The 26811-nt window shown below is 37.3% G+C and overlaps 1 protein-coding gene across 1 annotated transcript in view; it reads right to left on the minus strand.

The window, feature by feature from the left end:
- Window positions 1-16454: 16454 nt before the first annotated feature.
- The window catches only part of BGN (biglycan), a 376091-nt gene continuing 365734 nt past the window's right edge, over window positions 16455-26811 (minus strand). The window contains exons 6-8 of the mRNA XM_044080413.1: window positions 25635-25728; window positions 23676-23814; window positions 16455-17600 (exon numbers count right to left, since the gene is read on the minus strand). Of these exons, the coding sequence (XP_043936348.1) occupies window positions 17403-17600; window positions 23676-23814; window positions 25635-25728 (431 nt within the window). The 3' untranslated portion in view covers window positions 16455-17402. The remainder of the gene's footprint in view (window positions 17601-23675; window positions 23815-25634; window positions 25729-26811) is intronic.

Raw genomic sequence — 26811 nt, forward strand, 5'->3', positions numbered from 1 at the left:
GTTTGTAATTAAAGACCTTAATCATTTTTCCACCTTCACACCACACACATTTTATATTTTTCTACTTTAGATGTGGCCAAAACCTGTGCTTCAGGGTACCTAGTAATATAGACTATCCCTACCAAGATATATTTCTTACATGTGATGCTTTCCACACTATGAGTCCCCATAATATCACTGTCTACCTTCAGAATGTTCCTCAATAGAAGTCAATGGCTCCAAAGCATTAGCTTTGTCTCCTGCCTTACCAGCATTTTGATCCTACTCACACTATCAAAATGTTTTGTACACCTCGTTTTTGCATGCTTTATGCCAAAACTGTCTGTAAAAGGAGTATCATAAGCTATGGTCAAAAGCAATTGATGACTGGTTCTTGGGACTACAAACTGCTGTACCATTTATGCCACTACATCACTCTCAGTTGCCCATTTTTTTGAAAAGTAGCCCTTTGCCCTGGTGTATAGACTTCCCCTACCCTTATAGGATCTTATATTGCCTTGGTTATTTTTACAAGGTGGGATCAGAGAGTTGCGTCTGTCTCATCTGTCTATCTATTTCTTTGTGATCCTCTACAATTATCCTACTAATAGAAGTGTAGTATCTTTTGACTACCAAGTTCAAAATTATTATTTCTTTGCCTGAAATAATCTCTTGATAGGGAGACCAGCACCTTTTGACAGCTGTAGCTTACAATCAGTAGCCACATCAACAGCCTCAAGTGGAAGTGTGGGCAGTGTCTGGTACTAGTTCTGCTGCTTTCCTAGTTTGTCTCCATGAAAAGTTACATGTAATTGCATGTACACAAGGGACTGTACCATCAAAATCATTACTGTTTATAACATCTGCTAGGATGTTATCCAACAGCCACCCACTTGTCTTCCTGGCCCCTTCCCACTCCATGTCACTTGAATGGCCCCAAGTGGAGTGGATTGCCTTGGCAAATAATGCTCCATTCTAGTAACTGCAAGCTTAAAATAGTTACACCTGGTGCAGTATCCCTGCTAGGAATGGTTTCTTTACTCTTTACGAAGCCTCCTGATAAGCTGGAGCAGACACAGTTTTAAGATATCCAGTGACTACCATGGTCATATATCTCTTAGCCCCCTTTGGTGTCTTTTGTTCCTCAACCTGTATTTATGAAAATTTGGCTAATACATGCCACACTTGTTAATAAACCAAACATTTAACTTTCAAGAGCCTGGGATGTACAGGAACTAGTAGTTTCTGATTGTCCCTGTGCAACCTTCTTTAAAGGATTAGACTCCTCCCCAGGGATTCTCTTATACCCATGTTTAATGTTGGGTAAACCCCTCCTGTACAGTTGTGCCTTGCTAAACAGAGAAAGAAATCACCTTTTTTGTGCATTTCCTTAGCAATTTTTCTCTTCCCTCTGTTAACCAGACTTTCATGTTTTCAAACAAAGCACTGATTATCTGCTTCCTTAAGTTATCTCAACATTTCAGAATTAAGCACTTGGGGTCAAGTTACTAGTTCCACAATGAAATCACTGACACTTTATTTGGCCTTTCTTCTATGTTCTCTAGACATATTTCTATTATCTTCATGAGTAAGCTTGAAATATTCAAATAAACTTTTTTAATTTTTAATACTCTACACAATCATCATCAGATATTTCATTTAAAACATGCACAGCTTTTCCCAAAAGTAAAAGGGACCCCAGTCAGTTTGGTGTTCATCGTGCAGACATTCAAATACAAAAATAAAACTCTAATGCTCATTTTATTTGTTAAACCAAAGGAACAATTTAATATTAATATTGTTTTTCAGAGTTCGATTTTCACCCTTGGTATCCATATGCCTCTGGCAAAGAATAGTCAATTATCTTTCATGTGGGCACTTCTCTGTTTCTACAGATTTAAGCTGTTTCATTCTCCAGGTTGTTTTAAGCAGTCTTGTTTCTAGTCCCAGCTTCACTTTGCTAGTTCAACCTGCATTTTGAAGTCATCTGAGGATGGACTGAATTGCTCTGATGCATACCCTATACTCACAACTGGTTTCATGTTGTTTCTGGGTTATGTGGCCTGAATCTTAATAGCAACCGAGGTGGCTATCATCTCATGTTAGTTCATACTGGCATGTTAGATTCCTTTAGGTTTGCATTCTTTACTCAGCTGTAACACTTACATTTTTCATACTCAGCAGAGTTCATATTAACCTGCTTCATAATTAATTTGTGTAAAACATAACTACTGTACAAGTTATACTGTCATATATTTATCTTGTGGTTGAAAGACCACACACAATTTCTGGATATACAACTGTTTTCTAGACTATACAGGTACAGTTCACAATAGTCACACCACTGCAAATCAATTTGTATATTACAGAGCCTCTTTTAGTTCACACTAGTGGCACCAGTTTATATTGTGTAGTGATTATAGTCTCAAAAGTCTCCTGCTGACCAAGAAATAACAAGCCATAAGCAACTGGCATTATGTGATACAGTAAATGTGCACTAGTGCCTCAAGTAATAGCCAATCTTCCACAGCCAGATAAGCTATAGAATGCCCAGCTACAGACCAGAGTTATAGCCACTGGCTATCCAGGATCTGATCCACTTTGCTTCCTGTCCAGTGAATTCCAATGCTATCTCACCAACAGTAACTGAAACTATGTCCAAGATTATTTCTATACACAAACACAAACCCCAGTATCAACATCTTCTTTTCTATCCTTGTAGTAATGTTGTCAACAACTAGACCACACTAGTACACTCAAATACAATTACTCTTTAACTTTGAAATAAGACAACCTATAAATATTGACTTTTACAATAACTTGATGAGCAACTCTTCAAAAGGCAAAGCCCAGCAGCTGAGTCTACACCAGTTTAGTACAGATACTATTAAGCTAATAAATAAACCACCAGTAACGAGCATTTGGCATCAAATAATAAACTCCTACTTGAAATAAATAAAATTTAGCAATGTATTTTGTAAATTCAAATATACATGTGCAGTTATACACTTACACAAAGAAATACAAATGTGTTATAAAAGATATATGGAAAACAGAAAAATCATGGTTAGCAGCTTATCTAGTTTTGTCACTACCAGAGCCTATTAATATGGATAATTTTCTACCTACCTCTGACATACAAGCCCAAACAGTAGTTGCAGGATTTACTAGTTAATGGATCTTCTGGCATTATAAGCTAGTATAGTCCAGGTTTCAGGCTAGTGCTGAATTCAGGGCTGTGTTACAAGTTTCTGAGTTGCCCATACCTTACTTGGCTAGAAGGAAGTTTCTCTGTTCACCTGTGAGAGAGGGGAGCTTTGAGCAGCCTATCCATCCCTGGAGGAGTGGTTCCAGTACAGAAGTTTGTAGTTTATTGGCCATTTTGGGCTATTTCTATCTCTTTCATTTCCCTGCTATAAAAAGCGCATTTGCACGGTTTTGCACACTGGGTAGCGCTGGTTAGCTAGGGTTAAATTATTCCTGGCTCCACTAAATCTCCTCTTCAGTTTTTCCCTTGAAAGTAGTCTAACTCTCAACCTAAGCACTCAAAATCATCCTACAGCCCAGCACTTGCTCAGACCTAATAGCAAGCACTAATATCCCCTGACACTTGATTGCCCAGCAGGGCAAGGCTTTTTATTCACCCCTCACCAACCAAGTGACTAAGCAGCTCACTCTACTATTCCAGGCATGACCAAAGGGCAATTTCAGGTGTACTCTCCAGTCCAGCTGGTGAATCTGGGTATCCTGAGGCAATGTTACAACTGCCTCATGTACACAGACAACCCTCTCCTCCTACCACAAAACACTAACATATGCGAGAGATGCAATTATACAGCCAAACTGGAGGTTAAGCTTTCTCCACCCAAGACTGGAACAGACAGTCAAGAGGAGAAGGTTAGCACTTGCACCACACCTCTAGCCACACATAGACCTACTAAACCAGCACTGGCAAAAAATACACATAAATACACAAAATCATACTCAGAAGCTCTAAATAAAAACCTGCAAAACATCAGAGACCTCCAAAGCAGACACCCAAACAACCTGCACCGCCACCTCCCATCACAAACCAGACAACACATAAAACACAAAATCAGTGTGCCACATAATCACAGCCCTTAAGGTGAAATAACATACCTAACACACTAGTAATAGGTGACTCTAAAGTCAGGCACACTGATGTCCCACTTGCTAGGCTGGACAAGCAGAAGGTTACTGTTAGCTGCCTGTTGGGAGCCAGAATCTGCCAAATAACACACGCACTCAGGTCACTCCAGAACAAGTACAAATATGACTCTGTCATTGTTCATGTTGCTGTGAATGACCTGAGACGTACCTCCCTGGACTACATGAAAAGAGTCATGGAAGAGCTCTCTGATCATGTAGCCCAGGCTGGTATGACCCTGACCTTGAGTAGCATCCTGCCTTACCAAGAATGATACCTCAGTATAAAGAAAAAATTATCAGGTTCAACAATTGGCTAAGCTTCTGGTGTCATTCAAAGGGGATCCAGTGTCTGTCAGCCTGGGACGACATGCTCGACAAGCCGCGTTGCTTCACAAGAGACAGCTTGCACCTGTCACCCCTAGTCTTTTGAATACTGGCCAAGGCTCTTGCTGCCCCCATAGTGCCTTTTTTAGGCAAGGCTCAAAAGTCAAACCCACCTCCGTAAACAGCACAATTAACAAACAACTGACGGTTATGCTACTCAATGCCAGGAGTTTAAATCTCAAAATGCATGCTCTCGAAGCACTCCTCATTATGGAGAACATCGACATCTGTGCAGTAACTGAAACCTGGTTCAAGGCTCCAGCGAGCACCCCAGCACTAACGAGCTACAACTCATACCACACTTTTGGCCACAGAACACAGACCGAAACACAAAAGGAGGGGGTGTATTCATATTCATCAAGGATACCTACACCTCCAGGTTAGTGGCACAGCATGATACCTCTGAGATCATCCATGCGCAACTAACATCAGGCAAATCTGCAATGCAAATTGCGGCATGCTACAGATCACCCTCCATGACTCAGAAGCACCACTCCACCTTTCTGGAGACACTGGAAAACACGAAGGTCCTAATGAACACCCTGATATTGGGCGATTTCAATTACCCTACCATTAACTGGGAAAACTACTCGAGTACAAACTCCCAGGCCCAGCACTTCCTGGAATTCATCAACTCAAATACCCTGGATCAGCTGTTAAACTCCCCTACCAGAGGTGAAAACATATTGGACCTGGTCATCACCAACATGGGCGACAGGTGTTCCACACAGGAGGTCAACCTGTCACTGGTTAGATCAGACCATAAACTAATCACTCTGGATGTCCACACCCCACCACCACCCCCAACTAAGGAAACCACAGTAAAAAACTTTTCTAAAGCAAACTTCACCTTACTTAAGACAGAGGCAGTAAGTTTCACCACCCCCACGCTAAAGGATAACGCTACCTAAGATGCAGAAATCCTTACAAATGCACTCTATGAGCACCTACAAGGATGCATGGATTGTGCCATCCCTGGCAAAACCAAGACTCACTCCTCTAAGAGAAGGAAACCAGTCTGGTGGACCCCTGCCATAAACAGGCTATACAATAGAAGGAGAAAACTAGTTCAGAAAAAAAGCAAATCCCAAGAAGGAAAGACATCCCTGATCAGTATCAGTAAGAAACTAAGGTCCTTCATAAAATCATCCAAGGCTAACTTCAAAAGAAAAATAGCCAAGGATTCAAAAGATAATCACAAAGCCTTCTTTAGCTATGTTAAGAATCTAAGTGGCAATTCGCAGATATGCACTGAAATAGTGCAAATAAGTACAAAATATACTGAACCTACTGATATTGCTAGCATCCTGGCAGATAGATTCAGTGCAAACTACACCCCTCTCACCCCCAAAAGGGCCCGCAACAATATTAGAAAACTGTAGTGTCCCAGAAATCACAGACGCACAGGTGAAAACAGCCCTTTCAAAAGCCAAAAACACAGTGTCAATGGGGCCAGATGGTGTCCCAGGCTGTGTTTTGCACGAACTACAGAACGAGCTAGCCCCCCACCTAAACACGCTGTTCAGCCTCAGCCTCTCCACAGGCTATGTGCCCATAGAATGGTGCACAGCAATGGTTATTCCACTCCACAAAGGAGGGGCCACAACTGACCCTGGTAACTATCGCCCCATAAGCCTGACTAGCCTGGTCTGCAAGACTATGGAGCGCATCATCATAGAACTCATTAACAAAGACATTGGGAACCTCCAAACACTTGACCTGTCCCAGTTTGGCTTTGTTAAGGGCAGATCATGCCTACTAAATCTGGTTGACTTCTTTGAGACAGTCATCAAGGTCATAGACAAGGGAAAGGTGGTTCACACAGCCTACCTTGACCTTGCCAAAGCGTTCGACACCATTCCCCACTTGGGTATTACAGAAAAACTCACCAGCCTGAACATAAACCCCTACATCACGAGATGGGTTGCCAACTGGCTTACAGACAGAACTCACATGGTAAGAATAGCAGGCTCCAGGTCCGACTCTAAACCAGTCACAAGTGGTGTCCTGCAAGGCTTGGTCCTGGGACCCCTACTGTTCGGCATATACTTCTCAGAAGTACAGGCAAACACAGGAGGACTATGGCTAACCAAGTTCACTAATGACTGCAAACTGGGAGCCATAATTGACACTCTGACTGACACAGACATCCTCCAAAAGGGCCTTACTGAGACAGACACCTGGTGTCAAAGTCATGGCCTCAAGCTAAATGCCAAAAAATGCATAGTCATCCCATTTGGGAAAAACAAAACGACCATGAATTACCACATAGGTGGCAGCCCCCTTAATACAGAAGATGTAATAAGAGATGTGGGGACCCAGATAGATAGTAATCTCTCCTTTGACAATCATATTGCCAAAGCAGTTAGGAAATCCTTCTATGTGGCCCATCTAATTACTAAAGGGTTCGCATCTAGAAATAAAGAGGTTATAGTGCCCCTCTACTCATCACTCATCAGACCCATCATAGAGTACAATGACCCATTTGGGATATACCTTACAAGACACTTCCAACAGCTGGAAAGACCACAGAAGTACCCCACCAAGAGGATTACTGGCCTCAAACATATGTCCTATGCAGCCTGACTGAAAACAGTCCAGCTGTACTCAGTGGCATATTGCTTACTCAGAGATGATCTCTGCCTGACTTACAAAGCCATGTCCAACTCAGAATTGATGGACATGCTCCACCTAAATAAATCCAAGTCACTGCGAGCCACGCACTCTAGTGAGCTAAACCTCGCCACAACAATAAATAGAACATATATATAGAATAGGGGAGGGCCAGTTGAGTTGCTCCTTGAATACAAGGAATTACTCTGGCAATTGAGATGTAATGCTACCAATAATTATGGATTAAATGATACATGTCTATTTCGAGCTACTTAATACTTAAGTCTGATTTTCATTTGTAGTAACTATACAACAAGTATGCACTGTTTCAACATTATGTATATAAAAAGATCACGGCAATGGCATTTTTAGCAAATGCATTGAATATTTAATATTGAACATTGTATAATGGATTAGGAGAGTCATTTGATAGTTAGTCATATTATTTGGTAAATTATTTCCCAACATTTTTTATTTTAATGTGTATGCCTTAATTAGTAATGTATATTCATTAATATGTAGGTTTTACATTTGAATGATGGGTTTTAACCAATGAGATTTCATAATTCAAACATGTGATAGGAGCAGTAATATATTTAATGAGTTGTTCAAATGGTTTTAATGATTCTGAGGAAGTCTTGTGGCGAATGCCAGACAAAAGCGCTAAATTCAATAAAATACATTCAGTGGTTTCACAGCTTCGTGTTTTAAATTTCTTAGTTTTGGATTGTATTTTGTGAATAAATAGAACATGCTGGAGGGATAGATTCCTGTCACAGAGACTCCCTATGCTTTGGAACAAAATTCCAAACTACATTAGGCAGAGTCCCTCACTAACACTCTTCAAGAGAAACCTTGATGAGTGGATGGGTAACAGAAAATACACCACTGGGATCACTTCATTGGCTCTGCTTGAAAGAGGATCAGTTAATTAATCAATGGGGAGGTGAAAGCTGACACACTCTGGCTAGGCTTATAAATGAACTTGGACAGACAGCCTAGTACCTACATATGAACCTATGAACCTGTTAGTTTCCTGCTGGACTATAGTCCAGTTATGCATACTTCACAGTCAAGTCAGAACCTAAACTAATAGTTTTTCTCTCTCTCTACTTAAAATAGTCCTAGGAAGTATTTTCTTTTCTTTTTTCGCTTTCTTCCTGGGAACAGGAAGTCCAAACAAGATAATGTATTCTGTTGACTTGAAGTAGAATTTGAAGAAGCAGTAAGCCTTAAGCAGTTAATGCCTGAGTAAATGTGAGTAGCCAGTTTCACTCTTTAACAGCTTTATTATATTTATTATTATTATATTTTTTTTCCTGGAAGCAAATTCATATATATTTTGTGCAGTTTAAGTTTTACATGTGGTAATATTTACTGGAAGCTTTGTAACTGTTTGTGTGCTTTACTAAAAGGAATTGCTACCCTTGTTTAGCCTGTCATGTTTCTCCACTAAAATAGTTATATTTGCATTAGCTTAATATCACTTTTCTTCATACATATCATTATAAAATGGTACTTTCTAGCATAGATTTTGCGAATGAAATTGATGCAAAAAATACTTCCCATGATGTTTAGTCATGCCTAGCATACGAGGTTGGAATTTCAATGACACTATGCATTTTATGTACTTCTTAGCTGCCTTTCTTGTTTGCATTACTATTGAAATCTTCATGCATACCTGTAGATGTATTCACGTGTTATCTTGTCCACATCCATTGTTTGAGATCATTCATTTTAACTGAATACCGCTAATACCATTTGTTCGGCATATAGCCATAGCTTTTGATATGGTCAAGTCCATTTCTCTTAAAATGCCACTGTTAACATGCCATGCTACCGTAGATCAAAATTACACTATTTTGAAATACGATAGTAGTGTCCCACTAAAGCAAAAGTGCGCTTCAAGGAAAGTGCACTTTCGCTAAAGTCACTATGTCAAATGGGACATTTCCTGCACTGTGGTGTGGTAGTGATGAACCTTAGGGTTAGGGCTTGGGTTAAGGATAGTGGATAGCTAGTAGGGCTATCCACTATCCTTAACCCAAGCCCTAACCCTAAGGTCTGTGACTACTGCACCACAGTACAGGAAATAGGTCCGTAACTACTGCTCAGTGGAGGAAATACAATTTCCTGCACTGTGGTGCTGTAGTCATGGACCATAGGGTTAGGGCTTGGGTTAAGGATAGTGGATATCCCTACTAGCTATCCACTATCCATTACCCAAGCCCTAACCCTTTGTTCTAGTGCCTTTCGCGAAAGTGCACTTTCGTTGAAGTGCACTTTCTCGTTAGTAGGACACTACTATCGTATTTCGAAATAGTGTAATTTCGATCAAGAGTAGTAGACCCATATATATATATATATATATATATATATATATATATATACATACATATATACAAATCTATGTTATTACATCATTTTGGAACATCGAACTGCATGATAAAAGTTCTGTAACTTCGAAAACAAAACAAAAAAACAAAACTCTTTGTTTTGTGGGGGGGGGGGAGCAAGACCACTGTACCTCCCACACCCTCTAGTAATTATATATAACAAGTCCAAGATTGCACTACAGTGGGGAAAGGGTAAATTCTCCAATTCCCACTGAACCATGATCTCCACTTGATAACTACTGAAAAAGAAACTGAAAAACTGAGAGGGACTGGCCTTTCTTAACAAGATCCAGATTTCTCCATGCAGTAAGATAGGAAGAGCATCAATTTACTGGCTTCAATGGACTGAAGACTGATATTTATTTTTGAAAATTCTCTGAAATGTTAAAGATAGAAGCAAAATCTTACATGGAGAATCAACCCAGTGACCATAATCCTTGACTATCTTGGAAGCACTTCATACAGTTTCACTCCATCCTTGCCCAGTTGCTACTTTTGTATTTCAGTAACACATGCTTTCAAAATAACGTTTTTTTCTGTATGGAAATACTCATCAAAACATACTTAAAGTTAATTTTGTTTGGATTATATAAAGATGTTATAACTGCATCTCTTAAGAGTTTAGGGATCCAGCAGATTTGAGAAGTTTGGTTGGGCAGTAGATTTACTAATAACACTTGAGACAAGGCTCTTCAAGATGTGGTATCTATGTAAATTTCTCCCTGATAGTTTCATTCTTTTATATGCATTATTACATTTCAGGAAGTCATATCAGAGGATGTGCATCCACAGATTAATGCAATTAATACATTGTTGAGAGCTCCATATATCTTGTGCTTGGTAGGCCCATAGAACACCATGGTAAGGCTTTTTGGCTCATATGAAAGCCTTTTTAATAATGTCCCCTCTCCAAGACTAGATTTGGATTTATAATGTTGCAGTCTTAACATTTCTATTTCTTATTTTTTTTTTTAATTTCTGAAAATCAACCACTGAGGACTAGCAATGACACTTTAAAATATCTGATTACACACAGCCGAGACTGTTATTCTAAAGCAGTTACAGGTGCTCAGTTGGACAAATACTGGAATATTTTCTGGACTGTTTATGCTTCCCTTCATAAAATTTTGCTTATTAATTGGTATTCATTGTCCATACAGTGGTTCTGATTCCAAAAGACTTGTTCTCAGTGTAAGTGACCACTTATACTATGAGCAGGCTAAAAGCAGGTGTTTTGTAATCTGGACCCCATCACAAGCCTGTTTATAAATTAGGTCTTATATCAAAAAAATAAGTCAATTACACTGAGAGCAAGTCTTTCGGAATCAGAGCAGACTTACACTGACAGCAACTCTTTTGGAATCTGGCCCAGTATATGCCCCTTTGTTGTTTTACCATTTACTTTACATGGTTGAACTGATCAGGTTTTGATATTTTGCTGTTGTCATGTGAATGTTAGAATGGTTTATCTGTCACTCTTGACAGTTCAGTAAATCATAGACTACAAAAGGTGCGCTGTTAGTAAGTAATGTGCATGTTAATGAGATTATTGAATTAAAGTATGCTAAATAGGTGACTTGAGTAACCAGAAAGAACAGTTAAGGCTAATGCATTTACAATATTTATGAAAGTTTGTGATGTTTGGAGAGAAATGATAATAATAGGAGGGGCACTGTCCTGGATTACCTGCAATGCTTAGGTATTTTTCATGAAAGATGCTACCATCCTAGATACTTAGATATTTGTGACATCAAACCTATTTCTCCTCTCATAAGAAGTACATTAAAGTACTTTTATTCCAGCTGTTCATATGGATTCAGCTGCAGATCTTGGGCCATTTTAGTTGCCACAATCTGAACCATCTCCATCTTACCTTGTGTCCTTTTTAGGATGCAGACTTTAAATGTGTACATAATAATCCATATGGGATCTCACTCGCTGTTCATCTGGATAAAGTTTTTTTTTGTTTTACATACATGGCCTTTTCTCTTCCTTACATTGTTTCATTACACTTCAGTCATCTGCTATGACCAACATTATATGTCCTTTTCCTCTGTATTTATTGTTGCTGGTTCATTTTTGCATGCTTGTTTTTGGAATTTTGTTACACAGATGAATTAGACTGCATGTGCAATGAATTGAAACTGTCATATTTCTGAGCATTTTCCATTCTTCCCAAGACCATTTCTTTTTACCATCACCCCCCTCCCATACCTGAATTCTACAAAAGCTCTTTATTTTAGTATGACATTCTTTTCCTTCCAAACCTAGTAAAGACATTAAAATGACCAACCTCCATGCTGAACTCAGTAGTAACTGACTTGTATTCATTGCAGGCTTCATTTGCTATTATATTTTTATATGATTATCTAGCCAAGTCAGATTTTAATACTGATTATCTAGACAAAGTTTAATATATCTAACTCCATGAGATCCACCCCAGTATTGACTAATTTGTTAATTAACATCTTACATACCATTTTGACAAATGCCTTGCTAAGGATTATTTATTTACTTTGATCTTGTACTAGAACATTATCAATTTTGAATTTTAGTGAAATCAACAAAATTAAATATTTAAGTGCTGGCTTTCAGTACCCCCACCCATACCTGGACCCATACTGAAAGTGCTGAAAGAGAGACTTGAAAAGATGATGACAATGGCAAGGCAATAAGGTATCTTGTTAGCACTTTGCCGCCAGATTCCAAATGCTCAGTAACCAACAACTGGAATGTATGCATTGGATGAGGGATGGTGCTGGGTTATTGAAACACTGTCCATATACACCAATGCCTTCCCAAGTAACCAACACCTTCCAGCATAAGCTAAATTTTTGTATTACAATTTGATTTCCCATTTCACCTGTTACTTTAATAAAGTACTGCTAAATATACTCAGTTTATATTGTGTAACATATATAACAAATATTGTTTTAAATACAGCAGCTAACGTAAAGCTAAACCGCAAAAAAGTATGTGTAGAGAGCCAGAGTGCTTCTCTCCACATTTTCAATTGTATCAATTTCCATTTCTTTCATGCTTCAGACATAACACAACCCTTTATTTTACAGTCATAATTTTATTTATAGTGGAATATAATTGAACAGTTACCAGCATTATGTCTTCACAATATATTTGTTGCAAAACAGAAATATAAATTCTCTTCTTGTTGTGTACATAGTATAAACAGGTCCATGGCTTATGATACAAGAATATATTTTCCTACTAACATTTGAGTTGCTATTACATGAAGACACAAATCTGTCCACTTCCCCCAAAAATGTGCAAAGTACAGGATTTCAGGGTTCAGACTGTAACTTATCTGTTTCACTCATTAAGGTATGAAATTTGGGAGAGCTGGGCAGCATACCTCTCAACATCTTAGTGCAAGACATCTGGACAAAGACAAAAATTATGGGGGGGACACAGGGCTAAAAATAGGGATACATTTTCCATATTACTCTTATAAACTTAGAAAATTGATAAAATAGGTTTTACATCAACATGCATTTTCTGACAGATATATAATCTGAAACTCAAATGTATTTTTAATATTTAGTAACCATATTTAGTGACTTCAATCCTCAATGGTTTACTGGAAAACTACAAATTTTATGTGGAACAGACCAAAAATATAAGGCAAAAATCTGTACATTCTGTGAAAATCTGGAGAGTTGAGAGGTATGCTGGGCAAATGTTTTGCACCTGAAGTCATCTGTTTCCTGTACATCAGACTGATCCATGTTCCCATATTTAAGGTCATGGTTCAGTTACAGAGGAAGGCATTCTACCTGACACGTGATCCACCTTATATAAATGTAAAACAACTCTGACCACAAATCACTTGTTATTTGAAAAAAAGTTTTTATTCAATTTGGATTTTATGAAAAAAATATGTGGATTTTTATTTTCGTTATATTGATGATTTAATTTTTATATGTGAGGGGGGTGAAGAAGAGGTAGAAAGTTTTATAACAGATATGCACAGGAATCCCTTTGGTCTTGCTTTTGATGGACTTCAGAAAGGGAACAAAGTTGTATATTTTGATCTTATTTTGGAAGGCATGGAAGATGGGAGCATTTCATCCAATATTCATAGGAAATTTGTGGACGGTAACCAATATCTACATGCCACCAGTTGCCACCCACCCCATGTGTTAGAAGCATTACCATTTGGAGAACTGGTACGTGTTTCACGGTTGTGTAGCGATAAGAATGAATTGGTGAAAGAGATGGAAAGAACTAACCAAATGTTTTTGTATCGGGGCTATGACCCAGATAATTTAAAAAAGGCTTATACTAAAATAATGAGAAAGCTAAATATGGAAGGGGATGTACATACAAATAAAAGAATGAATAAACAAACAACATAATAGCAGTTTTTTTTGAGAAAATAAGGGGAAAGGAGATGCTATTTACTATGTAACAATGTATAATATAAAAAGTGAAGAAATAAAAGCTTTAATAGAGTATTATTGGAAATATTTGTTGGGCGATAAAGCTTTGGCAAATATTCTTCCTTATAAACCATTTTTTTCTTACAAAAGGGGCAGAAATTTAAAGGACATGGTGGTACATGGTAAATTCTCTATGCCAAAAATAGCAATACCAAGAACTATCTTGAGTCGAGGTACAATGTGCTGCAATAGATGCAGTATTTGTAATAATGTTGTTAATACATTTAGGAATATAAATGGGTTAAATCTGAACCTAAAGATGCATATACGTGTAGAAGTAGAGGGGTCATATATGCATTAAGATGTCCATGTGAGCTTTACTACATAGGGGAAACTAAGAGAGAATTTCGTGTTAGATTCATGGAGGACATAAGAGATGTTAAAAATAATAGAGAGGATAAAATAATTGCTGCACGTTTTAGAATGTTTCACAATAGTAATGGGGCCCTGTTACAGGGTACTGTTTTAGAGACTGTAAAGTGTTTGAGTATGGATGAAAATGTATTGAAACAAAAATTATTATGTAAAGAAAGTATTTTATTTTAAAATATAAAACTATGATGCCTAATGGTCTTAATAATGAACTAAATTGGAAGTGTTTGCTTTAAGGCAAACTGTTTTGTAATTGGTAAATAGGTGCTGCTAATTGAATGTAATATATAAGAAAGTTTGGTTTGTGTTTTTAATGTTTGATATTCCTTGAAGGTGGAAACACCGAAGCGCTAGAGTGAATAAAAGAAATGTGATTTTCCTGGTTGTCTTGTTCACAATAACAAGTGGTTTGTGGTCAGAGTTGTTTTATATTGTGGAGAAGAGGAGAATTTGTGGTTTACACCTTATATAAATGGTCTGATGTGTTTTAACTGCACTTAGAAACAGTTTAGACTGGAAGTATTTTCTGGACCTCTTGATAAAGCATAACCTAAAAGATCTTGGAAACTTTCAAATCATACATTTATATTTTAACCACTAGTTGCATAGATGAAAGAACATTTCTTTCATTTAACATTATCCTCCCTTGTGTCACAAGTTACACTACCAATTTGTATTTTCTTTGGTGCAACAATTACCCTGTAGTTACTATTGCTTACATAAGACATGGAAATCAAAATACTAAGTTAAGCCTTTGTGATGGAAAACACTCAGGCAAAAATAATATGACTCATTAAAAGGAATAAGAAACAGATTATATCCAGTTGATCTTAATTTAATTTACACACCTTCCATCTCCACAATTTGTGATACCAAGCAAACTACTTAACCAGGCCAGCACTCATGAGTTATCCCTGTAAAAGAGGCATTCTTTTATAGGGTGTCTTAAAGGTGTTAACAAAATAGAAGTCAAATCTATCATTCTACTGAACAAGTACTTCAACCAGCCTTAACAAAGCTGGATTTTATTCACGAGAGGCCCAGGAGCCCAAGGAAATAAATATATTTGTGTTAAACTGCCTACAAGTGGGAGCTGACAGTAGTCAGAATCCAAGTTTTAGCTTATTGGTGTGTTATCTATTGCCTGCACTTCATCACATTTCTTTTTCCTACACATGTGCTCAACAATCTAGCTTAATTAGAGTTCTGGTAAATAATTTGGATTTTGTCTTCCTGAAAAAACAAACAAACAAAACAACTGAATATGTGAATGTACAGAGAGCCTAAAAGATAGAAAACATCTTTATAATACTATCCTTTCTCAGTTTTAAAATATGTTCTGTTAAGAGTCTTGTAATTAGCAGTCTCAGCATTGTACTGATGTAACATGACTTAATTACTGCAATCTATGAAGAATAAGTGCAAGAAACCGCAGCCCCATCTTACAGCTGTGTATTGGTGGAGCAAACAAAACAATCATCATCATACTGAAAAGGAAAGCAATACTTACTATTAGAACAGTGACGTGCTGCAAAGTTTAGGCATGATTTCAGTATGTACTTTATTTTTAATCTGAATGTTTCCCCAGCATAGTTTCTAAGATGCCTTGTTGGCAGGCGACACTGAAACCGCTCATTCCAAACAGCATCTGTGCCACTTGTGAGACAGAAGGTATTGAATACATCAGAGATGTTGAAAAATCCCCAATTTAAAAAGTAAGAAAAGCAGATATGAGATATCACAGCTTCATAAGAAACTTGGCTACCTTTCCTTGAATTTTACAAGGAAAACCATATGATAGTTTTTATTATGCATCTGTATTATTCATATTCAAATATAGCTTTTATTGTCATGGACTGCAGTGGAAACTATCACTTTATAATTTTCTAGGTTTTTAGAAATAAGTACCATTACCAAGACTCAAATCTTGCAGCATTTCAAATATATTATTTCAGACTAAATGACTTGAATCTTCTGTGTCTAAACCTACTCCAAATTCCTTTTTTCTCATTTCTATATCACACCAACCTTTCTACATTCAAGTCAAAAAAAAAAAAAAACAAAACATTATGACAACAGTTGGTAAAAGTCACTGGTAACAGGTTACAGATTTATGGCAAACAGAAGGAGATGATACAATAGAACAAGTGACAAGTAGGAGGAGATGATACATCAGAAGAAAATAAAATATATTGAAATTCAGATATGATGGACAACTTCTGGTATAGCCTTCTTATGTAAAATCTCATTGAAAATGCCTTGATGTGACAAATAAAAATGACAGGTTAAGGGAAATGCATTTAGAAGACTCAACCAATATTTAATTTGACTTTCTTACCTATTCCTTATAAATCTACCTAATAACATGGAAATAAAATCATAGATGCATAAGCTTTGCCCAATTTTAGCTATTTTTTTCTAGCTGATAACAGATCAGCTGGTTACAATGGCAGAATCATTTCCAATGCTATAGGTTTAGACATTTAGACATCATTAGCAGGGACTTGTGCTGTGACATGTGAAGAAGGACTCAAAGCAAATGAAGTCAGCAGTCTGTATAATTAGTTTTCCTTTCATGTCTGCTGTACCACCATGAAAATCGAACACAAGCACATAAAGCAGAAAAACATCTAGAAATGTAAATTTACAGATTTATTTCATTACTGTAAGAATGGGCTCTCTAACAAAGCAAAGCTAGTGTCAGCATTATAAAAGTTCTCATTCTGTGGAAGCACACACTTTTTTGTGATGTGTGAGGAAAGATGTTGTGTGGAGTTTATCTTTCTTTGAAACATGACAGTGTTAAAATGTGTATTGATAAGCCTTCCTTTTGTGATCTCTTTTTCACAGAGGAGTACTTTACACTGACTACAACAAGCTCTAATATTGCTTAGCAGGACTTCTAGCATGTATATTGTCTTTTCTGTGTGGTGGGGAATTAAAAAATAAAATGTAAAGCAATGTTCTTTTAGGTTTCTTTGTTTTTTTATCTCCTTTTTCTTTTTTACTTGTCTTCAGCCTTTCAGTAGCTTTATTTCTTGTAGTTTCCAAAATGTACAGAGTGTCGGTCTGTGACACAGCGGAATGTGCTAGGCAGCACGTCCCAGTAGTTTACTGGGTTGCTGAAGAGGCTAATCCCATGATAGTAAGCACGCTTCACTCCAAAGCCAACAGGACAGAAGTCATTCGCTTCCACTTTTGTGATGTTGTTGTTGTGTAGGTACACTACCTGTGGGTAACAGTAACATAAAACAATATTATTTAAACAAACGGTATTATTTCCAGAACTGTCATTTTTTTCAACAATTCAGTCACTCATTTCTTTTATATTACCAGAAAGATCATTGTTATAGCTGAAAGAAATTCTTGTCTACATGTGCAGTAAGATAGTGATAAAAGAAAGGCAAATTAAATCGTAACTCAGGTATTGGAGGTCCAGCCATTTGGGGTGAGGGAAGAAAAGAATGCCTGTACATTTCCTTATCAAAGGCAGGGGTAAAATAAAGAGAGAGAGAGAGAGAATGACTCCAAAATATATTCTCTGTGAGTGTTATGGAGGCTTGTGATATATCAGAAAGTGCAAGCAAGACTAAAGTGCTTAGGTTTCCTAGCAAAAACAAGACGCCTATTGCTGCATACCTTTTGGTTAACTATTGTGAAAAGCTAGTTTTTTTGAAAGTAACAGCTAGAACTAACATATAGAAATATTTCTCCTTCTGAAGTATGACACCATCAAAAACCTGTTGCCATTGACTTCCTCTCTTTATGGATTTAGTATGTAGGGATTAGCTAGTGCTAATGAGGGAAATGCTCAAAAATGTATGGGATGGAGAAAAGTGAATTAAAAAATGCATCTGCATGTCCTCCCTGCGGTCGAGTGGCATTCAAAAGACATGTGTAGGGCGTGCCTTTGTTGAAGGTTGGCTGGTACCTCGGCACTGTAAAAATCTACTGCCAATCATTAGCAGATCGGAGTTTCGCTGTGGCGACCCCTAACCAGGAAAAGCCAAAAGAAGAAGATTAGCAATTTGACTTACTATTACAGATATAATAATAGTCATGTTGATGGTATCTCTTCCTGCGTATAAAGTTTCAACAGATCCTATCTTGTCAGACCTATTGCACATTCACAAGTCCAGTGGCGCCATAAACACCTGCTCATAGGAACTCAATCTCTTTTACAAAATAACAAGAACACATTGGAGGGATAGGTGTGTTTTACAGAGAATACTACTTCTATGAAACAAATCCTACAATAAAGCTGGAGACTGTCTCTACTCTATATCTCTAAAATATGGAATACTATCCCTTAGCCCATCATAACTACTTCCAACCATACTCACTTGAAAAACCTACTAAGAGTCTTCCTCAGTAACAACTGGCTCTGCTCATGTACCTGTCCTGGTTAAATCCTTTCCCTTACCTATCAACTCATCAATTTACTCCTCTACCATTTCACTTCCACCATATGTAACTTACTTTTTATTCTACCTCCTGTACACGTCCACATCTGTAACAATTCTTCCTTCTAACTTCTTATCACAGACTTACCTTAACATCTCAACTTTGCCCCTTTTCCTATTTTTCCCCTCCTTCCACTGCCCGCTGCTCTACTCACTACTCCCTTCCCTATTGTTACTTTACTCTCCAGTCTATTTCTCTACGTTACTCACTCTAGTCATAATTTATAAATATGTGGTCTCTTTCCACTCCCCCACCTTATGTAGTTGTACATAACTACTGCACAGTTTGTATTATTGTTTGTATTCTTATTTGACTGTAACAATAACCAACTTGCTCTACAATCAGTTTAATCTTTGTAACTCAATGTACTTTTTATGATGTGTTTAACTTCTATTGATTATGATGCATCTAGTTTGTATTTCTAAATATTTTTGTGTGACTTCTATTAGTAATGATTGTCTAATTATTAATCCTAAATATTTTTAATTGTATTTGGAGATTTTCTCCTTGGGGCTCTGCTGAAAATCGGTTGTCTCTCAGTCGGACTATCCCAGTAAACAAAAGTTAAATAAATAACTAAAAATAAATACATATGAAACTGTCTTCCACTCCACATAAATCAAAGTACTTCTTTTAAACTAGTAAAATGTAAATTGGATAAATGATAAATAAACTGCAAATACACCTTTGGTTTAGCAACCTTGTCCCTCACGGATAGAGAAAACATATAAATGTCCTAACAAATCATTGTTTGGCCAGCCTCTGGGTTATTTGTGTAGAAAATATAAAAAGCAGATACAGCAATCAAACATGATGTCTTCAAACACACTTTCACTATATTAAGCAACAAATAAAATAAAATAAAAAAATACAGCCTTAAACATACTTCAGTCATGCTGGATTCTTTTTAAAATATAATCTTTATTAAGTTAATTAAATTCAGCCCAAAAAATGAAGAGCCTTAGCACTGTGTGCCTTTAAAAGATTCAAAGAAATAAATTGCATCCACTTAAATACATGAAAGAAAAAGATAAAAGGATAAGTCAGCAAGAAATCACTTGTAATCATCCAATTGGCATACTAAATACTTTCCCCTCATTAATAAGTCTGTTTGGAAATAGGGTCGGTCTCAAATCTAAAAATAAACCTACCCTGGTATTCATTAACACTTACACTAAGTGTACACGAAGTGTACATCGTTCGGAGTGTACGGACAACACAATCATAACTCACACTTCTTCTTCCTAATTTTAGTTTTCCTAATGATTTTCTTGCAGCTTTAAATATTGAGGGAGGAGCCATAAAGTTTACTACAAAATGTAGACTACATGTACACTTAGTGTAATGTTTCTGAGTTACTATAAAGTGGAAAAATGTTGTAGGGATGTTCTTGAATACATATTGTGTATACTCAGTGTACATTTAGTGTAGGCGTTAATGAATGTCTCCTTCTGCAATAACACATTTTATACATTAACTCTGCATATCTATATATATATATATATATATATATATATATATATATATAATTATAAAATAAAAAAATCTTGGCATTTCAGGGTTCAATGTATGATGCTGTTGAAAATAGGTAGACACACGGCTGTCTTGGGAAGAATATCTAAAATATCTCAAATACTGCAAAATTCATGCCCTCACTTAACATTTAGTTTTTTCTGCAGAATATAAACATAAGGGAATTTTAGGCAGTAGACCACTGACTTCTGGTAACAGTCCATACATCCTACAGGCTTAAATTTATGTCCATTAACAACATGAGAAAGACTGGGCAGCCATGGTGGTGCAGCGGTTAGCATTGCCGCCTCACAGCAAGAGGTTCTCTGGTTCGATTCTTGGCTGGGGTGCCTTCTGTGCTTAGTCTGCATGTCCTCCCTGTGGTCGCGTGGGTTTCATCCGGGTGCTCCGGTTTTCTCCCACATCCCAAAGACATGCAGTAGGTGGAGTGGACACTTTAAATTGGCTTTAGGTGTGAGTGTGTGCATGTGTGTGCCTTCTGTGGAAGGTTAGGCACCGGAGCTGGCAACTCGACACTGTAAAACTCCACTGCCAATCATGAGCAGACTCCGCTGTGGCGATCCCTAACTGGGAAAAACTGAAAGAAGAAGAACAACAACATGAGAAGGACTGTGGTCTTTATATATACTGACATGGTATCTCTTGTAACTTTTAGAATATTCAGAACTGATTTCAGTGTTCACTATCCTATCCATAATGCTGGAAGAATTAACGTATGAGAATTTCAATTTACAGTGCAATTTCTCACCTTATATGCCATCAGAATGTATGAAACAACGTTTTCTCAAAATCTTACTTGTTCCTTCTAGACGTGTCATGTAATTAAGTAGATGTGATTATTTAGTTCTTTGACCCATATGAAGGCACATGTACATGTGTCATATAATTAAGTAGATGTGATTATTTAGTTCTTTGACCCATATGAAAGCACATGTTGCTGAGGTCCTACATCATTTTTTAATTAATTTTAAATAAGTAATCAAGCATGAGATGTTACAAAGTCAACTAAAAACAGAAATTAGAACAGAGATCCATAAACTACAAATACTAATATGTAAAACATTGGACTAATAAGGTGCAATAATGTATACACAGGAAATAATAATAGCAACAGAATATAGTAGACATAGGCCAGTGTGAGTGGCACATAGCCCATCTGTTAGGGCTTGCCCTATTGTATAGCCACAGCATTCCACTTCTGGAACGGCTATGCAAATGACTCCCAAACATTGTCCATGGCTCATAAATGTGGGAGCCACAATTTATTGGCTACTTTCAGATATCAGTTTTGGAGACGAGAACCATATGCCAACAGCTGTTCTTTTGTACATAATATACTGTGCCTTCTCATCCACAGAGTAACAACACTGGTATAAATACAGAAAACAAGTAATGTTAAAATTACTTTTGTTTGGTAGCAGGAAGCTAACACTGTGTTCTTCTCATGTGCCACAGTCTAATCTGCAACACAGCCCCATTTGCTAATCCCCAAACATGTGACAATACAATGCTCTCTCCAGTGGTAGCTATCCCACAACTGGATCCCATCATTTACATACTCTGCAAATGAAAGCTGCTCAAACGTCATGGCCAACATAGTCTTAAATATCTGTAAGTCACTACTTGCCCTGAAACTGGTAATTGCATTGCTGATCTGTCTGGATCCTACAGAACTGAAAGCTCAAATGGTAAAGTGATGGTTGCAAATTAAATGCACTCCAGACTATGATCCTAATATCCAAGCATTGCACTATGCAGGATGTATATATGTGCACTGCATTCTGTGCCTGGGAGTGAACACTGCACTCCAGATCATGACCTACTTGGTAGCAGCATGCATATGTACAAGGCAGTTCAGTTATCTGAAGACAGGGAAAGAAAAGCTAATGCTCAAAGCTACAGCAACAGATATTCATGCTGTTGGGTGACCATTCTATGTTGAGACTTTTGGCTGAAATGGAAAGAGTAGCAACATGCCTTCCCATAAGTTTTATACAGGATTATTTCACATGTAGGTAAATTACAATAAATTAACACTAATAATAACTTGGGTTACAAACTATGAGACAGAAATTAATAGGGATATGGCTTGCATACCACAGCTGTCACATGGTACAGATAGCTTCCTATTGCACACTAAACAATTACAATACAGTCTGAAGGAGAGGGTCAGCCTGAAGAAGAACCAGCACTTCTGTTTTATAAATCACACCAATGTCAGCAGTGGTACAGCGGTAGCGTTGTTACCTCACAGCAAGAGGTTCTTCTGTTCAGTTCTCGGCTGGAGTGCCTTCTGTGTGGAGTCTGCATGTCCTCCCCATGGTCAAGTGGCCTCTGAAAGACATGTGTAAATGGGCGTGCCTTTGCTGAAGGTTGGGCATCGGGCTGGCAACTCGGCACCATAAAAATCGACTGCCAACCATTAGTGGACCAGAGTTCCGCTGTGGCAACCCCTAACCGGGAAAAGCCGAAAAGACAAACAACAACCAATGCCAGATCTGCATACAAGGAATTGAGTAAAGTAATCTCTCTTTATTTTTTATATATATATATATATATATATATATATATATATATATATATATGTGTGTGTGTGTGTGTGTGTGTGTGTGTGTGTGTGTGTTTGTATGTGTGTGTGTGTGTGTATATATATATATATATATATATATATATATATATATATATATATATATATAAAGAGAGATAAAGAAATATAGAAATAGACACAGATAGACACTCACACACACAAAAGTAAGGTATGTTGGGTGAAGTTCTCACTTCATTAAATGGAATCTCTGCAGTTCCATTCTGTTTCTTCACATGTCAACTCAATTTACACCATGAAGGCTCACCCTGAGAGTACTTTCAGCAACAGTTTTGCAGATTTATTTTTGTGACCTGCTTGACTTGTTTGGTTTGCTGCAGCTGCTGTGGGACTATACTCTAGGTTCTCATACTGCATTCATGTAAAAGGACACACTGTTTTTGGACTGATGTGTGACAGCAATGAACAACCATCCATTTATGAGTATAGTTCTGGATGAAAGAAAAAATAAAAATTTTAAGGCAACTGCATCAATGTACATGAAGGGACTACTTACTGCTTTGTCAGAGGAAGGCAGGCTAAAAATACAGTTTGATGAGCTAATAAAAGAAAAGGCTTTACCTGCTTGTACTGAGACAGTGAATAATAGGGTATCCACAGAATGAGGGGACGAAAAGAATGAAAATCATTAGCTACTGTATGCCACTGAATCAGTAGAATATTTGCTGTGCACTCACTGTCGGTCTGTTAACACTTACTTACCTGCAGATACTTCATGTCAGGCAGTCCTGCAGGTACTCGAGGCAGCTTATTGTTGTCTAAGTGCAATTCGCGCAGGTTGGGAAGGAAGTTTAAGCTGCCATTTTCAATGAAACGGATTTTGTTGTAGGCAAGACCCAGCCTAAAATTAAAAAAAAAAAAGAGAGAGAGAGGTATAGTTAAATGTTAGAACTGCTGTTTTGGTTAAACATGAGATGAATGCGTGAAAATAACTTAATTCATTATGGATGCCTGAAGGAGGACTTCAATTCTATCTGAAAGCAAGTGCTTGCAGTTTGTTTGCTTGCATTGCTTTATATTTTATTTAGCATTTCTGCAGTTTTGTAATTATGTACATTTATTTGCTAGTATAATTAATTGTATGACAAAGGGGTTATTCATATCACTGCTGCTAGTATGGACACCTTTCAGTTTAACAAGCAACTCCTTTTCCCCATGCAATGATGAGTTGTATCTTATAGTATATACTTGAATCCACAGCTGTTATATCACCTCTATAAAAAGGATGTCTCTGGTTTTAATAATTTTTTAATAATTAAATTTTACTTTATCTGATATGGAGAGCATTGTATCCCATGCTGAACAATGTAATGCAAACCTCGTACATGCCATTAGGAAGACTTTTCTTATTTTATTGTAGTAAGTCTCTTTATCTCAATGGGTCATTCATTGTTAGGCATCATTTTGTAACATTCCTTTTTTCAGTTATTCCATCTTAGTATGGCGACCCTTCATTTAACAAATTTAGCATCCTAGTTGTTGTCCTTGAAGCTGTGAGAGAGACTGGTAGGACTCAAAACGCATGTCCTGCATTGCAGAAGAACAAGGGTAACAGGTAAAATAGTTAATCATTTAAGGCATAATTCTGAGGTAGAAAAATTGATACTTCTTTGGTTAACACCACATACTCCAAGTTTATCTTCTGATGATCACTTTGGGTAACCTATGTGTCTGATATTTCAGAATTCAGAAATTTGAGTAGGTACATATATAGCCTGCTGCTATCTTCCAAGTCAGCTTTAAATTGGGAATATATGACTGACCATTGAAGTATAAAAATATTCAGATGTCATAGGTCAGTAAATGGCTATCGAGTGGAATCCAAGGCTATGCCTACAATGTGCTTCAGAGGGATGTGGGGCTGTTGCTTTTTTGCATATGTGTGTGTGTGTGTGTGTGTGTGTGTGTGTGTGTGTGTGTGTGTGTGTGTGTGTGTGTGTGTGTGTGTGTGTGTTTGTGTGTGTGTGCATGCTTGTGTTTGTCTGTCCATATGGGTGGCTTACTTGAGGCTGACAAGAACAGAGAGGGTCTTGTCTGAATGGTAATTATTTTTCCAGGTACCCCTTTCGTAGTTCAATGGTGAGACCTTAAAGGACACTAAATTTCATATTAGGATCATAGTTGGGTGCATCCTGTACATTTGAGAGCACAGAACTAGGGTCTCTAAGCCCTTGAAAAAGTAATTTTGATTTTTCCCTGTTGAGAAAATTTATGTTATCAAGTGACATAGTAACCGTGCTGTGTGACAGCAAATTTCTTATTGGTCAAAATAAATCTAACTAAATGTGATATAGAAGGGCATTATCTTTCAGACAAAGAAATGGTTTGAAATGATAAGTCATGAAACTGGATGTAAGTATTGCAATGTAAAAAAATGTTTTCTTTATAGAATAGAAGATTTATGCCTTGAACCAAATCCTGGCAGAGGGAATGGGATTAAATGAAGTGCAGGCATTTAGAAGTGCAATGAAGAGGTTTTATAGGCTCATGGAGAAAACACTAGTACCAATTCAAAATGATGCCAGAGATTAAGGCCCATGCTGTTTGCAGTGTACAAAGAAATGGAGATGGATGGATTCATTGGCTGTGCATTTTTTGAAAGTGTCTTTACCAAAAGATTATTTTTCTGCACATATTAATGAATTGTAGAAGTGTTATTACCTGGTGAGTTCTTTGTAGCGCCTTAGGTCTTCCAGTTCAATTGCCTGAATTTCATTATGGTCCAGATGGAGTTCATTTAAGCTAAATGGCAGGTCTGAAAAGAAAGGTCATGCATAAATATAGTGCCTTTGAAATTATGCCAAGATAATCCCCTTCCTGAAGTGTGATGCCATTTAACCCTAATCTGAAATACAATGACTGCACATTCTTGGAACCATTGCATTTTGCTCTCCATTTTTCTCTGTGTATTTTTCTTAAAGCTCATTAACCATTCTTTCCCCTCCTGTTGTTCATCACACTACTGGCTAGTATTTACAACAACACCATCACTATTGCTTAGTTATTTTTATTTATTTATAAACTGACTAGGTAAGATTATACAAAGAAGTTTTTATGTCATGAGTCAGAGCTAGCAACACTAGCAAAACACAACAATGCAGTGGTTAACTGATGACACAAAAATACCTGGTAATTAAACATGGGTACAATCACAATGAGCTTCAAAACAGGTACAGGTACAGACAACTTTGGCTGCACAAGCAAACATACCAACACACACAGGTATTACCATGACTAGCCAACAGCTGCTGTGTGGGACTAGCTAATAATAAAGATATATGCTCTAAAAAAACAGAAACATGACAGCAAAAATCCATATATTTTAAAAAGTATTATTTGCAGTCTCCTATAGGGAGTGTATGGGTATCCATCCTCAGTTTAACCACTCTCAGTGGTGAGCTTAGCTGCCTACTCTAAAGCATACAACAGACCCGGGGTGGCCAAAGGGCATTGCCTGTCCACATTAGTTTTTAAGTATGCTCAAAACCTAACAGCCTCACTTTAAAATGGTTAACCATATGAAACACAGATATGATTTGAGCATTTGGGGATTACTGACCACAAACCTTGGTCTTTAAGGTATTAGCTGAAAACTTTGACATCACATTTCTGTAAGAACATATATACCTGACACACTACCCTACATATTAGTAAAAATGGATCCTGTGACATAGAAGAAAACTAGGAATTAGGAATTCTTTGGATCTCATTATATTTTATGAAATTTCTGTGTGCAAGTCAAAGTTTTGACTGAAAATAAGTTGGAAACAGTTTTTGGAGATTTTTCTTCTCCCATGCATCATATTATGGCCTTCTACCCAATGTTTCATGTCTATTA

The sequence above is a fragment of the Protopterus annectens genome, chromosome 8.part0 (assembly GCF_019279795.1).
Source record: "Protopterus annectens isolate FY-2018-M chromosome 8.part0, PAN1.0, whole genome shotgun sequence".
NCBI lineage: Eukaryota > Metazoa > Chordata > Ceratodontiformes > Protopteridae > Protopterus > Protopterus annectens.